Source organism: Vipera ursinii (assembly GCF_947247035.1).
Source record: "Vipera ursinii genome assembly, chromosome: 2".
In the NCBI taxonomy this organism is placed as follows: domain Eukaryota; kingdom Metazoa; phylum Chordata; class Lepidosauria; order Squamata; family Viperidae; genus Vipera; species Vipera ursinii.
Genome location: NC_139513.1, coordinates 124,815,805 through 124,830,439, shown reverse-complemented (window position 1 = coordinate 124,830,439; position 14,635 = coordinate 124,815,805). Strand labels below are relative to the sequence as shown.

At 39.5% G+C, this 14,635-nt stretch overlaps 2 protein-coding genes across 3 annotated transcripts in view; one reads left to right on the top strand and one right to left on the bottom strand.

Annotated features, from left to right (window-relative positions):
• Window positions 1-14,395, top strand: part of DNAH17 (dynein axonemal heavy chain 17) — a gene marked incomplete at its 5' end in the record, with an annotated part of 124,228 nt that extends 109,833 nt beyond the window's left edge. Inside the window, 11 exons of the mRNA XM_083357082.1 lie at window positions 675-868; window positions 2,026-2,174; window positions 2,367-2,494; window positions 3,243-3,470; window positions 6,064-6,255; window positions 6,981-7,160; window positions 8,267-8,449; window positions 9,031-9,213; window positions 11,007-11,150; window positions 12,302-12,527; window positions 13,961-14,395. Of these exons, the coding sequence (XP_083213208.1) occupies window positions 675-868; window positions 2,026-2,174; window positions 2,367-2,494; window positions 3,243-3,470; window positions 6,064-6,255; window positions 6,981-7,160; window positions 8,267-8,449; window positions 9,031-9,213; window positions 11,007-11,150; window positions 12,302-12,527; window positions 13,961-14,208 (2,055 nt within the window). The 3' untranslated portion in view covers window positions 14,209-14,395. The remainder of the gene's footprint in view (window positions 1-674; window positions 869-2,025; window positions 2,175-2,366; window positions 2,495-3,242; window positions 3,471-6,063; window positions 6,256-6,980; window positions 7,161-8,266; window positions 8,450-9,030; window positions 9,214-11,006; window positions 11,151-12,301; window positions 12,528-13,960) is intronic.
• PGS1 (phosphatidylglycerophosphate synthase 1) overlaps window positions 13,913-14,635 on the bottom strand; it is a 55,485-nt gene continuing 54,762 nt past the window's right edge. The window contains exon 10 of one of the 2 annotated variants that reach the window (XM_083357084.1): window positions 13,913-14,053. The gene's annotated coding sequence lies outside the window, so the exon portion shown is untranslated. Of the gene's footprint in view, window positions 14,143-14,635 lie in introns of both variants that reach the window. The other variant, XM_083357083.1, reaches the window with a different exon arrangement.

Here is a 14,635-nt window from a genome sequence, read left to right as displayed (position 1 = left end):
CAACTGCAGGTTACTGGGGGAGGGGGTGTCATTTACAAGAAACCCATTATTTATTAGAACTGACTGTCTTTTGAGGATATTTTACATTAAAGTGACAATGTCTAAATGGATAAAGCTAAAGAAACCATGGAAAGTATGCCTTAGTAATTTTGTACATCTGGAGGTGAAAAAGTTGTCCTTTATTGGAACTTTTTAAAATACCAAGATATGGTCTGCATTTGACTACCTGCAGATTTAGTTCCCCTTAGAATCAAGAACTCTAACATCACATGGTCACTCCCCCCACACCAGTGTCCCTGCTACTTTTTTCCCTTAATTATGTTGTCCAAGGCAAGGACAGCTGATGCTTTGGTACCCTCTCCCCCACTTTAAAAAAGGAAGAGATTAGCGAGACTAGTCAGGAATTTCCTGGCAGGAGCTAGCTCAGGTTTTGGGGGTTTTTTTCACCAACAGAGGTTGTATAATAGTCTGCCATTGCTGCTATTACAATATGCAAAGCAGCTCCTTATCCCCTTTAATACCTTACTAATATTTGAGATGCTTCATTTCTTCCTGTTCCAACACATCTAGAACATAGATGGAGAATGATAAGAACTACCACAAGAGATTTAACTAGCCATTCACGGGCAAAGCATTAGAGAGCATTGCATCTGCTGTTGCTGCTGTATCCTCAGGTACTTTCTGAAATGGACGAATTCAAAAACCTGGACAGTGATATTGAAGGCTCCGCTAAGCGATGGAAAAAATTTGTAGAATCAGAGACCCCTGAAAAGGAAGTTTTCCCGAAAGAGTGGAAGAATAAGACAGCCCTACAAAAGCTGTGCATGATGCGATGCATGAGGCCAGACCGCATGACCTATGCAGTCAAGTATGTATCATGTTTTCTTCTACAGGCTTGGAAAATAGGAAATCTGAGGGTGCTTCACTTGGAGCATGGAAAATATTGTCATGTGGAGCAGCTCATATTATAACTTGGCATGTTATTCCAAGGGCCTGAGTCTTTTGGTCTACTCTGGCCTTTTTCCTGCTAGACAGTCAAGAAGAAGACATGGGCTGGTGCAGTCCAGAGGTTCAAAAGCAAACAACAAACATGTCCATCTTGCAGATAGCAACACATACACAGGGGCAATAGGGTTGTCAGACCTATATATAGCTCCTGATTGTGTTCCTTTTATCAACAATTCCAGAAAGCTTGTGCTGACATGAAAGACTGATAATTCTGAAAGAATACAAGCATATACATAAATAGGAGCAGTTGCAAATGGTCAACTAGGTTTTATTTGGTGGTTTGTTTACTTGGTCTCATAATTATAGTCATTTTGTGGTTTTAACAATACAAAGAAAAACCTCCATTTTTCATGCTCATACATGACTAATCTAACCCACTGCAAGAACTGAATAACACATTTCTGCTATTAAAATTAATAGTACAAAATCCCACTCAAGATTGGTTGCTAGGGGCTCAAGTGTAAAATGTATTTCCTTTATATTTGCAAAAAAAAGTGCTAATAGCAACTTGTTTTCCTTAGAACAGGGATAAGTAATCAGATTTTTTTTGGATTACACCTGTGGTCCTCAAGCAGCATGACCAGCAGACAGGGATCTGGAGAACTGTAGTCCAAAACACCTGGAGGACACTATGTTGCTTACTGTAAAACCATTCATACTAATAATGTATTAGAGAAATACTACTGGATTCCATTGGACATTGCCATTTCCAGTGCTATTACGTGTAGAGCGTCTCTGTCATCAGTTTGCAGTGGAGAAAGTGCCAATCTCAATTATTTATATCTCTGTTCTATCCGTGTAAGCCCATGTGTGTGTCTAAATCTGCCTGGTGGAATTCAGTAGAACTTACTCTTAAGCAGTTGTTGACAGGATAACAACCTAAAGTCCCTGTAACTGAAACTAAATGAGGTGATAATTCCCCACACTCTGTTTGTTTTAATAATGTATTTGGGTGTTTCTATTCCTTCTTTTCTGTCCTACTCCGTCCCTCCCTTTCCAAAAATATGACTTTCTCAGAAACTTTGTGGAAGAGAAGATGGGAAGTAAATTTGTTGAAGGACGAAGTGTTGAATTCTCAAAATCCTATGAAGAAAGCAGTCCATCCACACCAATATTTTTCATTCTTTCTCCTGGAGTGGATCCACTGAAGGATGTTGAAGCCCTAGGTATGTTCATATAGCACTGCTGATAAATGTTCCATATAGCCAATAAGACATTGGCTGGTGCAGTTCACAGACAGACAACACTGTTATTAATTTTACAGATAATTACATAGAGTCATGTTCAATGCACAAGGAAATCAGAACAAGAACAAGCAATCAACACGTGCAGCTTTTTAACAGTATTATTGCTCCTAGGTCAAAAGCTTGGCTTCGCCATAGACAATGGGAAAATCCATAATGTGTCCCTGGGACAAGGGCAAGAGATTGTGGCCGAACACGCTCTGGATGTGGCTGCAGTAGAGGGACATTGGGTCATTCTTCAGGTATTGAATACCCATAGACTTCCTGTTTACAGTTCCTAGACTTGTCAGCTGCATTGATTCCATATACTATTCCCTTTCCTACGTGATTAAACAATTAGTCAATGCATAGTCCACACAGATTGCACAAGCTGTCTGCATTCTGATCCAAAAACAAGCCCACAATAAATATTTGCTCCTTATGCTTTGTCTAAAAATGCAGAATGCACACCAGCAGAGGCTGTCACAAGGCAACCGCACCACTACATGCCAGGGACCCTGTTGCAACCTTTGGGCGGAAGCATCCAACATTTTAGATAAATTTGCTAAGTTCATAATGTGAATGCACCCCTTCCCTCTGTTTATCAGAAGGTGGGGCATTTTCAATAACAAGGCTGGTCCAAAAAGCACACATAGTTACATTACAGTATTACTTTTTAAACAGAAAAGATATCAGGTGCTGCTCTGGGCTAGCATATTACACATGGAGAAGAAATTATAAATAACATACACATGATAATATGCCTTCAGTGCAGGCAACTTTAAACACATAACAGAGTCAGCAAAGAATTACCCTACTGCAGATTCATAATGCAGGAGACTGAGCATTTTCTCAAAAGATTTCTACGAGAGGAGGACAAAGCTTTGGAACAGGAGACAAGGGCAGTTTAAAGTAGCAGTAGTCCAGTCATTGCCAGAGTGGGCTCAGACCAAAAAAAAAAAAAGGTTAAACTTCCTCAGTGCTAAGTCATTTAATTCTATTATCTTGCAGAATATACATCTGGTATCCAAGTGGCTGAGCACACTGGATAAGAAAGTTGAACGCTACAGCATAGGGAGTCACAACGACTACCGCGTATTTATGAGTGCCGAACCTGCTCCTTCTCCAGACTCTCACATTATTCCTCAGGGCCTGCTAGAAAATGCCATTAAAATCACAAATGAGCCTCCAACCGGCATGCATGCCAACTTACACAAAGCCCTCGACCTCTTTACACAGGTAAACAGACTCATCTGTCCAATTTGTTATTCCTTTCTGGCCTCAAGTCATACTTCTTAAATACCCAACCATTGGTTTTCTTTATTTTGGGAGGACTACAGCACTTCATTGGTTAGAACAGATACTAAAGTCTTGTTTCGCTTCTGGAGATTAGGACAGCCTTTGTGTTCTGCACATCTGCTACTTATTTCCTTCAAGTTTAGATTATCTTTTTTCTGTGTGCCTAAGTAAATTTTTAGACCTTTATGAAGAGCCAAGTGACAGAAAACATCATAACAAGATGAGTACCTAGAACAGGGGTCTTCAAACTTGGCCCTGTTATGACTTGTGGACTTCAACTTCCAGAATTCCTCAGCCAGCATCGCTGGCTGAGGAATTCTGGGAGTTGAAGTCCACAAGTCATAAAAGGGCTAAGTTTGAAGACCCCTGGCTTAGAAGAACTGTCACTATGTCAAAAACACAGCTGAGGTCAAACCTGATCCTAAAATTACTCCTTCCCTCGCTTCTGGCAGAATCTGGGAGAACCATTCCCATTCTGTATATCAGAACTGTGACTCCTTCTGGCTAAAATACTGAAACTGAAAAAGCAGGTACACGTGATGATAGAATCCAGATCTCGAATTTTAAAACAAGGGCTTTAGTGGTAGTAAATAGTCTGAAGATACTGACATACTAAAGAAATTAAGAACTATAAGGTTCAGCCAAAAATTGGGACAAGGCAAATTGGGATATCAGCTAACCATAGCTGGAGACTTAATAGCCACAGGTAGGATTTCGTGGCAGCCTTTTGGTCTACTCTTCCTTGCTTCTGGTTTCTGTTTAATTTTCCACTGCTGCATATTCTGTCAGAATTGTACAGTAACTGAATTCTCTAAAAAGAATTGGAATGGTGGTGTTCCCAATACCCTGGGCATTTTCACGAGTGCAGTATTTTCTTAGACCAATAGTGGGCTTTAGATTACTGTCTCTAGAAAATGCCTTTGTCATTGCTCTGCTTTTGCAGGTTCCCAGTTGAATTTCCACAGTAGGAGGAGTATTTTACATCCATCCTACAACATCCCTTTTATACCTAGCTTCTGTGAGTGAGGCTATTTCAAATTTACCTTATGGCAGACATGTCAAACACAAGGCCCGGGGGCCGGATCTGGCCCGCGAAGTGGTTTCATGTGGCCCGCGAAGCCATCCTGGAAACAGTGAGGGAATGGCCCCCGCTGCCTTGGCCCTGGCCCAGAGACCCTCCTTCTGCCAGAGACCCCCAGATCTGTCCCACTCCTTCCCAGGCCCCCATAGGCACCCTTGATGCGAACGATGTAGAGCTGGCCACGCCCACCCAGTAGGCCACGCCCACCCTGGCCATACCCACCCAGCCCCCTGAGGGCAACCGCGATGCTGATGCGGCCCTCAATGAAATTGAGTTTGACACCCCTGCCTTACGGCTTCTGTAACCCTGCTGAGGGAAACCATTTATTTTTAAGCCCATACTTTAATTAGCAAAGAAGTATATTTCTACTTTTAAATGAAAGGTTGGCAGATTGCTGTACTACTATAGTGCTAGGTTTTTAAGGGAAGGATGTTTTTGTGGCAGGTTTTTGTTTGTTTTGCATTATTATTATTATTGTTATTATATGAAGTCATTACCACTTTTTACAATATGATTTGTACTGATAACTGGAAAATATTGTGTTTAAAATTATAATATAAAGATATGGTGCTATTCCTCTCTTTAATTATGAAGGATATGGCCAGATAACTAACATCAATTACAATAGCACTTTAAAAAGATTGTGGTTACAATATGGAATTCCCCATAAAACTATAATGAGTACATAAGATGTGGGGCCCTCTTCCCAATATATTAGTGCCTAATTAAAATCCTATTAAAGTGATGGATGAGTAGCCCTAAAGGCAGCCTTAGGAAATCATGCTGTTCCTCCATTTTCCTGAAAACAGGAAGCATTCTGCATTCTGATGGAGATAAAATGAGAGTGCTTGAGTGACAGGATCTTGTGGGTGTCCTGTAAAGAGTGAGGGTTTGCCTAGTGTAGAAGAACTATCCTGGATTACGGCCAAAGGAATTTAATGTATATCTCCCAGGGTTTTCTGAGCCGTTTACCTGAATTATAGGTAGTACTCAATTTACAAACATTTGTTTTTTGACCAAAGTTACAACTATACTGAAAAAAGTGACTTATGACCGTTCTTCACACTTAAGACTGTTGCAGCACCCCTATGGTAATGTGATCAAAATTCGGACACTTGGTAACTGGCCCATATTTATGATGGTTGCAGAGTCCCAGGGTCATGTGAATACCGTTTGTGTCTTTCTGACAAGCAGAGTCAATGGGGAAGGCAGATTCACTTAATAACCGTTACTAAATTAACAGCTGCAGTGATTCACTTCACGGCTGTGGCAAGAAAGCTTGCAAAATGGGGCAAAATTCACTTAACAATTGTTTTGCTTAAGCAACAGAAATTTGGGGCTCACTTGTAGTCCTAAATCGAGGGCTACCTGTACAGCAATAAGCAATGTAGCAGAAATGATAGCATCGTATTTTGTGCAAAAAGCCTCTTTGCTTTCTATGCCCCCCTTTAGGATACCCTGGAAATGTGCACCAAGGAAATCGAGTTTAAGTGTATTCTCTTTGCCCTCTGCTACTTCCACGCAGTGGTAGCAGAACGGAGGAAATTTGGAGCACAAGGTTGGAACAGGTCTTACCCCTTTAACAATGGAGATCTCACCATTTCCATCAATGTCCTGTATAATTACCTGGAAGCCAACGTGAGGGTAAAGATTGTTTAACTGCTCATTTGTTTGCTAATGCTGTTATAAAATAGTAACTAAGTCTCTGCTTCCCCAATGTCTTGATTAATGACATTGTGAGGAATAAAGAAGCATAGAATAAGACGGCGTGTCATTGCGGATAGCATACTTTCTTTTTGAGGGGAGGACTATTGTGGCTTCTGGACTTTGTCAAAAGGAGTTCTCCCCTTTTTGACATGGAACTGCTTTGTATGAAGTAGACTTCCAGGAACTGAAAAGTAAGACATATGTCTTTTTATTAATTTCTGTTGCATTTTTTATTTTATCTTCTTTACTCTGTTAAGAGTCCCATGACAAGTGGACAGCCCTACAAACTGAAATAACAAATACTGACGATGGGGATTCAACTATACTCCTTAGGCCTCCTGAAATCATTTAAGCGTATCCCACAGCTACCAAAAGGCATTTATTTTCTTCAAATGAGTGTCAGCAAGATAAATATTTCTGCAGTCCTGAAATAAAATATTCTTTATATTACCATTCATTTTCTGGGGGAAAAAAGTATTATTTGAAAAAAACATATTGTACACTCTAAGAATTCTGGGAGTTCCAGTCGCAACACCACAGGCTGGGTTGTGGAAGCCACCCTGGAGCTATAGTCAAGTAAAAATGCCTTTTTTATTATGAACCAAGGATTAAAGGTCCACCTGCTAATATCACAGTCATGAATACTGTCCACTACTCTCTAGGTTCCATGGGATGATTTACGGTATCTCTTTGGTGAAATCATGTATGGAGGACATATTACTGATGACTGGGACCGCAGATTGTGTCGGACTTACCTCGGTGAATACATCCGCATGGAAATGTTGGAAGGCGAAATGTTTCTGGCTCCAGGATTCCTCATTCCACCCAATAGTGACTACAAGGTGAAAACAGGTTGGATCCAACTGTACAGAGAATCAGGCAGGATAGGGCACCCACCGGATAACTTGCCACATAAATAACCAGTAAAAAAATAGGGAGAGAAAGAGAGAGAGAAAAAAAGTTTCACATCTTGACATAGAGAATACAGAAAGCTAAACTGGAACAAGCCAAAGCAGTTTTTAAACGGCTATGGAAAAAGCACTTTTTTAATGGTAAGCAAGTCAGGCAGTTACTCCTGAGAGAACTATCAAATGGAAGATGTAGATTAGGAAGATATTTGAAAGCCTTACTGGCCTTCTTCCTGATGCCTTCCTGATGCCCCCAATCCATCAGCTGAGGTGCGCTTCACCCTTCTACCAAGAACTTCATCCTTCAGGCCAGCCCTAGGCAAACTAACAAGCAAGGATGGTCTGGATCACCCTGCTCAAATGCACAATTTACTTAACTATCAGTCCTGAAATAGAAACAGCAGCTATGTGGGGAAGGTTTTAATGAGAAAATCTATTCAATCTACAAAACCAAATCTCTAAGTACAAAAAAAACATTTCTTGGGAAAAGGGGAATATAGGAAAAGTAACAGAAGACATGAATCACACAGAGAATTCAAATAAAATAAACACGGCTGCCTTGCTAAACCTACTCATTACTATTTGGGCATTATCCTGTTGGGAAATGGGCGAAGATATCTGCTTGGCCAGATATCTACTTTTTTTTTCTTTTTCTCTTAAGACTCTCCTCCTTCAGAGAATGCCCAGGAAATTGTTCTTGTTGCTTTGTCCAATCAAGGAAAATATTGTTTAATATCCATGTTTAGCTAACCGTTCAGAAAGTTGTTTTACCTAATATCCTAACAGCCCATGGAGGAACGATGAGGGTGCAGGCTAGTTCACACAGGTTGTATTGATGTAAGTAGTTGGAACAGGATTTTACTGGGAAACAAAAACTGACATCAACTTACCAGATGTTTTAAGGTAACACAGAAAACCTAGATGTGGATACAAAGTAAATTGGAAACTATCAGGTGAAGATCAGAATGCCCAGACTCGGCTACTTGAACAAACACACTGTGTATCCACTAATATTCTATATAAAATATATATTTTCACAGGGCTATCATGAATATATTGATGAAAATCTACCACCTGAGAGTCCTTATCTGTATGGGCTCCATCCGAATGCAGAGATTGGTTTCCTCACTGTAACCTCAGAGAAACTTTTCCGCACAGTGCTGGAAATGCAGCCCAAAGAATCTGATTCTGGAGGAGGAACTGGTGTGTCCCGTGAAGAAAAGGTAAGGAGGCATGTCATTTCCTGGGACATGATGTGCCATAGAAACATAGAAGACTGATGGCAGAAAACGACCCAGTGGTCCATCAAGTCTGCCTTTTGAGTTTTGTGTTTCTTTTATGTTTTCTTTTTATTTAATTTTGTTGTTTTTATTTATTTTAAATTATTGGACCCTTTTGAATTTCCCCATTTGCTCTGCCTCTCCCACTGTCAGGTTTTGTTTTGAAGACGTTGATTGATCTCTCATTCAGATTTAAATAAGGTTGGGTTAGGGTAGTACTTGGATGGCAGACTAGTTGGGAATTTCCAAGGCTGTTGTCTAGACAATTAAAAAACAAATCCCTCAAGACAGTAGTGTCTAACCACCTCCAAAATGCTGTCAAGAAAACTGCCTGATTGGAGCCCAAGGAATCACACTCAGGAACATCTTTACCATCTTTTTGGGCTGTGCTGGGCTAGGCTTAGCTCTTCTTTGACCACAAGGACACGAGGAATAAAATAAAATGAGTTGATCATTCACGTAATTTGCTTTCACAGCAAAATGTTACAAGCAATAAAACATACAATTGGCCTTTTGTGTGTCAGGTAAAAGCAGTGCTAGATGAGATCATGGATCGTCTTCCAGAGCCCTTCAACATGATTGAAATTATGGCAAAAGCAGCTGAGAAAACACCATATGTGGTAGTTGCTTTCCAGGAATGTGAACGAATGAACATCCTCACCAGTGAAATCAGACGCTCTTTGAAAGAACTGAACTTGGGACTGAAGGTGACTGCATATTACATACTCTTGCTGGTGCCATCTCCAATAACATAATTATCAGCTATTCAACTGGTGTACTGATACAGAAAAAAGTTGAATGGAAAATTATTTCTTGGTAATATATCAGATCAACAAGATTCAGTTGGTAAACAAAAATGCCCTTCTGCTGAATTTAATCCTTTTTGTAACTTCAAAATGGCTTTTGGTTTTCTTCTCCAGCAAATTACTCTTACTCTCACCTCAATGGTTTATCCCTACCCCTCACCCCAGCTCTTTCTCTTGCGTTCACTTTTCATTCATCCCATCTGCCTTCCGTTTTCCCCCTCATCTCTTTTTTTCTGTTCTCATAGGGAGACTATATGTACACTGACAAGTTATCTGTGCAGATGGGACTTTATATTAGGCAAATTTAACCAATAATCAATTAATTTGGGGGGGGGCTTGTTCTGCTCTTGGGATTGCATGTTCATGTGCAAAACAAGGCTGCCACTCACACACAGAGAGAGTGAGAAATCAGCTGAGGTGTTCAAATTTAGTTGACAAACCAGGGACTGCACTGAATTTAATCTGTACATGTTAAATCTACTGTTTGCTTTTTGGGTGAATAATTTTAAATTCAGAATAGTTTTTCTTTTGAGTAATTATGTAGTGAACACAAGTTTGTGTATTTACATATATGAAAATTGAAGGAGACAGATCCAAAGTGTGGCCAATATAATTTCATGTACTGGCAATTGCTTACCTTCAGTATATTTATACAAAATGTATTGTCTAGGCCAGGGGTAAGCAACCTCGGCTCTTTTATGACTCATGGACTTCAACTCCCAGAATTCCTGAGTCAGCCGAGGTTGCCTACCCCTGCCCTAGACAATACATTTTCTATAAAGTCCACGAGTCATAAAAGAGCCGAGGTTGCCTACCCCTGGTCTAGGCTTTAAAGTATTTTGGTCTCCAAGCTGGTGGAGAACATGCCTAATTATGAGGGATTTTAGCAGGCATTGGGCTGAAAACTAAGATAGTTTAAGGTTGTGGGTATGAGTGGGTGGATGTTTAAACAGTGCAGTAATTTAATGGTGCTGTGTAAATATTTCATTGTGCATTAACACAGCTGCATCTTCTGGAAAGTTCACATGGCTGTTTTAAAAGCTGTCCCTGGTTGTTTGCATGAATCTGTACAGGAACAAATGACTCTTCCCCAGGAATTGCCAGCAGAAGTCTTCAAAACAGCTGTATGAGCTTTCCAGAGGGCATAGACATTTTAATTTTTTAAGCACATGTGCTTTATTGTACTAATAAAGATTAGTAAAAAGAAAAAGATTCCTTGTAAATGCTTAGTTGGGAGCTAAAAGCTAAAGTTGCTCAAAAACGTGGGCATTGCTTCTCCTTTGAAACTCTATAGCACAAGCATCCACAAACTGATTTTTAGTGTGGAAAACCATGTTTGTGTATGCTATGCTTATACTTTTGATTCATATTACAGTCATCCTCTAATTTCAGCCTTGGCAATTATAACAGTAACTGGGAAAATAATCTTATTTTCTCAGTAGTGTGTTGGGAAATTTAAACTGCCACACAGTACCATAATTAACCTGAGGGGAAAATGCTAAAAGTTCTTGTTAAGAATTTGCTTATTGGATAATATAATACTGAGAGGACCTTAATTAACATTCAGAGAATCAAGACCAAGTGGGATGCCATTTCCTTAATCACACTGAAAATCATTCAAGTAGACAATATGTTCAGGCAGGATATTCTGATAATGGCCACAACCAATTTAAAACTTTTTACTTTTTCCAAAGGGTGAGTTGACAATAACAACAGACATGGAGGAACTATCCAATTCTCTTTTTTATGACAATGTACCCGAATCCTGGACAAAACGTGCTTACCCATCTTTACTTAGTTTAGCAGCCTGGTATGCAGATCTACTGCTCCGGATCAGGGTGAGGACTATGAAGCTGTTTAAGTACTTTGTTGTAAAATTTGCTGTAAATTCTTAAGGCTGATTTTTCCACAAAGCTGAAAACCTGTCCTTAAGCATTGTTCTCCTTTTGGGATCTTTTTTTTGCTGAGCTTTGTTTTCTTCTGCCAAACCTTTCTGTGCTATGCTAGGTAATATGGTCAGTTCTCCGATACAAGGGAGACCGGTTTGTGGGCTTTTTATGAGTAGCAGCTTGTCCTACCTGTCTTGATCAGGAATGTTGTAGATTGTCCGCCTGTTTCCGATTTGTTTTCCTAGTTTGATTGGCTCTATTGTTCCACTGAAAATTGCTCCTACCTATTGTGTTCTCACTTAACCTATTTAATTTCTGGATATAAGGACGAGCCTCAGGCTGCTTGCTTCCTTGTTGGTTCACTGATATTTTAAAATAGTTTATACACTGGGATTTTATGTGTTCATGGCGGATAAATCAGAATGCTAGGCTTTTACAAAGTCTCTTGCATTGATCTAAAGCAGTTTCCCAGGTGGATTTATGGTTGCATTTGTCCATGTGCTGTGAAATTAAAGAATCATCATTGTGTCCTGTAAGAACTTGTTTAAAGATGTGTTCTGATAATCTGCTTGTTTTTTTCTACATGGAGGCATTCAGAGTCCTTGCACTGTATCTTGCAAATAATTCTGTCTGTTCTGTCTTCTTCATTCATTGGGTCTTTGGAGTTGTGCTTCAAATGTTTTGGAGAGATTTTGTTGGAGTTTTGTATTTCTCTGGTGCCTAGCAAATGAAGTAAACTGCTTTCAATTTTTAAATATTTTTTTATCTATGGGAGAATTAATCTTTTCATGAGTTGTGGTGGTTGTGTACTAGTTTGTTAATCTGTTGCTTCTCTCTGAAGTTCTTGGCTGTACAGCATTCTTACATAGCTTTTATTGTGGACAGCTGAACAAAAAGCCAGCTCTCTTCATTTGTATTTTTGCTATCGCACAAATCTCAAAGTGTCTATTCCAATTTGTTCAGCAAATTTTATTTAATAGATCTTCCCATTCAAGCTGTATTTCTAAAGAATGCACAGGGAGAAATAAAGCTGGAATATAAAGTATGTGCAGTCCTGAATATGCTTACCTATAAAACACTATCACGGTTTTCATTTCCAGGAGCTGGAGGCTTGGACCACAGATTTTGCCCTGCCTACAACTGTGTGGCTAGCAGGTTTCTTCAATCCTCAGTCTTTTCTGACTGCCATTATGCAGTCCATGGCTAGGAAGAATGAATGGCCTCTTGACAGAATGTGTCTCTCAGTGGAAGTTACCAAGAAAAACCGAGAAGATATGACAGCTCCACCTCGAGAAGGCTCCTACGTTCATGGGCTCTTCATGGAAGGTACAAACCATTCGTATTGTAGTGTAGATAAGATGTGGACTTCATTTCATGTGACCCTTATGCTTAATTTCAAAAATCTCCTCAAGAATAAGTCCAGCTTACAGACAGCCATTGGTATTTTCTTTCACAGCAATTTGCTGAACAGACAGGAGAAGGAGAAATAAAATAATTTTGAAAACGGAACTTGATTCTTCTATTTTCAGATTTTACTTTGAATTAAGTAGATAAATTACTGAGAAAGAGATTTGTTTTCAGAATGTTGTTTTCAGGCTTTTTCTATAATGTTGCATCTATTGCACAATTCTGTAACAAAGAAAAATAAAAGAATACAGGTGCCCATTTCACATTCTCCAAAATTAAAGAACAGGGCAGGATTCTTCAACTACTGCTCAATGACAGCTTCTATAATTACCATGGGAACACTGAAGGCTGCAGGCCAGTATATCAGGAATGCAATAGCTTTGAGTAACTTGGAAATTAAATTTCCTCGTTGATAGTTTAAGTCCCTATTGAGTCAGGCCTGACACCTGGTCACTGCATGGATGAATACTCATTACCTCAGCCTGACCCCTAGTGCATCTCATAGCTGTTCCCAGGACAGTCCTGTCATTTTTTTGATCCATCTATTCACAACATGAATTTTTTCCTAGCCCATCACCTACTTGCTTCAGTTGTTGATTGTTGCTGCAAAACAACAGTCAGTTTTAATTTGGTCCAGGTTTTATTGAATGATTATTGCAGTCTGTGGTACCTTTATTTATCATCTCCAGATTTATAATTTAAAGACAACTATGTTTTTATTTCTCTCATTTTTTTCAGTGTCCAACTTTCATACTTTCAGATTATTTGACAGAAATTACACTAGAAATCAGCCACTAAGCAATATTATTTGCACCTACAGCAGAAACAGAATTAATTCTCCAAATTCATTCTGATAAATATTTGACACCACCATCACCACCGACCAAAAAGATAATAAACAAGATGTTTGGATAGCTGCCTGTTTTATTTCATATCAGTAGAGGGCAGCAGATGTCCATTTCATTATCACATCCAGCTGTATTAAAAAGCAAGGGGACAGCTTTCTACTTTGGGGATGCTGCATCTAAGATACATTTTTTTCTTTTTTAGAAGCTGTTTTTTTTAAAAAAAAAATTGAGCTAAACGAACTTGTGTATAAGTGGACTTTATGTAGGAGTGCACAACTTTCTGTAATAAAAGAATAGCTGCTATATGCCAAGTGCAGGGTATGAATCCAATTGTTTCATTTTGTTTATATTCCTGTAAAATATATAAGCGTAGCATCAAAAGCATGTGTAAGCCAAAGTCTAGCATGTAGCCTTATTGCTTAAAGTGAGCTGGTTGATAATCACGCAGATTCTCAGCCTTGCCGCAAAACAACTGATCTTGCGAGGACTCCCATTTTGTTGCAGGTGCACGCTGGGATACTCAGACCGGGGTCATCAGTGATGCACGCCTGAAGGAGCTGACGCCTTCGATGCCAGTCATCTTCATCAAGGCCATCCCTGTGGATCGCATGGATATCAAGAACATGTATGAGTGTCCTGTGTACAAGACACGCACAAGAGGCCCCACCTACGTCTGGACTTTTAACCTGAAAACAAAAGAGAAGCCAGCTAAGTGGATTCTTGCTGGAGTTGCTTTACTCTTACAAATTTAATGTCTGATAAAGTTTTGTCTCCATCATGGCACTGTTATCCCTTCCTGGAAACTCCAAGCAAGGTAACTGTTTCAAAATAAAAATTACTTTGAAGTATATCTGGCCTGATGTTCCTACTCAAGTGATCATTAACAACACTGTTCCTATATTTAATTATTCTCCGTAACAGAAAATTTGTCTGGTCGAGTAGCAGTTCTGCAAGAGCATACAGAAAGAAAGAAAAACAAGACTGTGCAGTAGCTATCACTTACAGCTTATGGCTTAGCCTAGACATCTTCACCTTACTGGCCATATATGGAACTTGGGGAAAATGTTACTCATTTCAGGAACTAAAACCTGGTCAATCTAATAGTGAAATATTCTGCTCAAAGCTCTGAACACAAGGTACAAATGGAATCTAAATCACTTTGAACCTCTCACCCAGCAC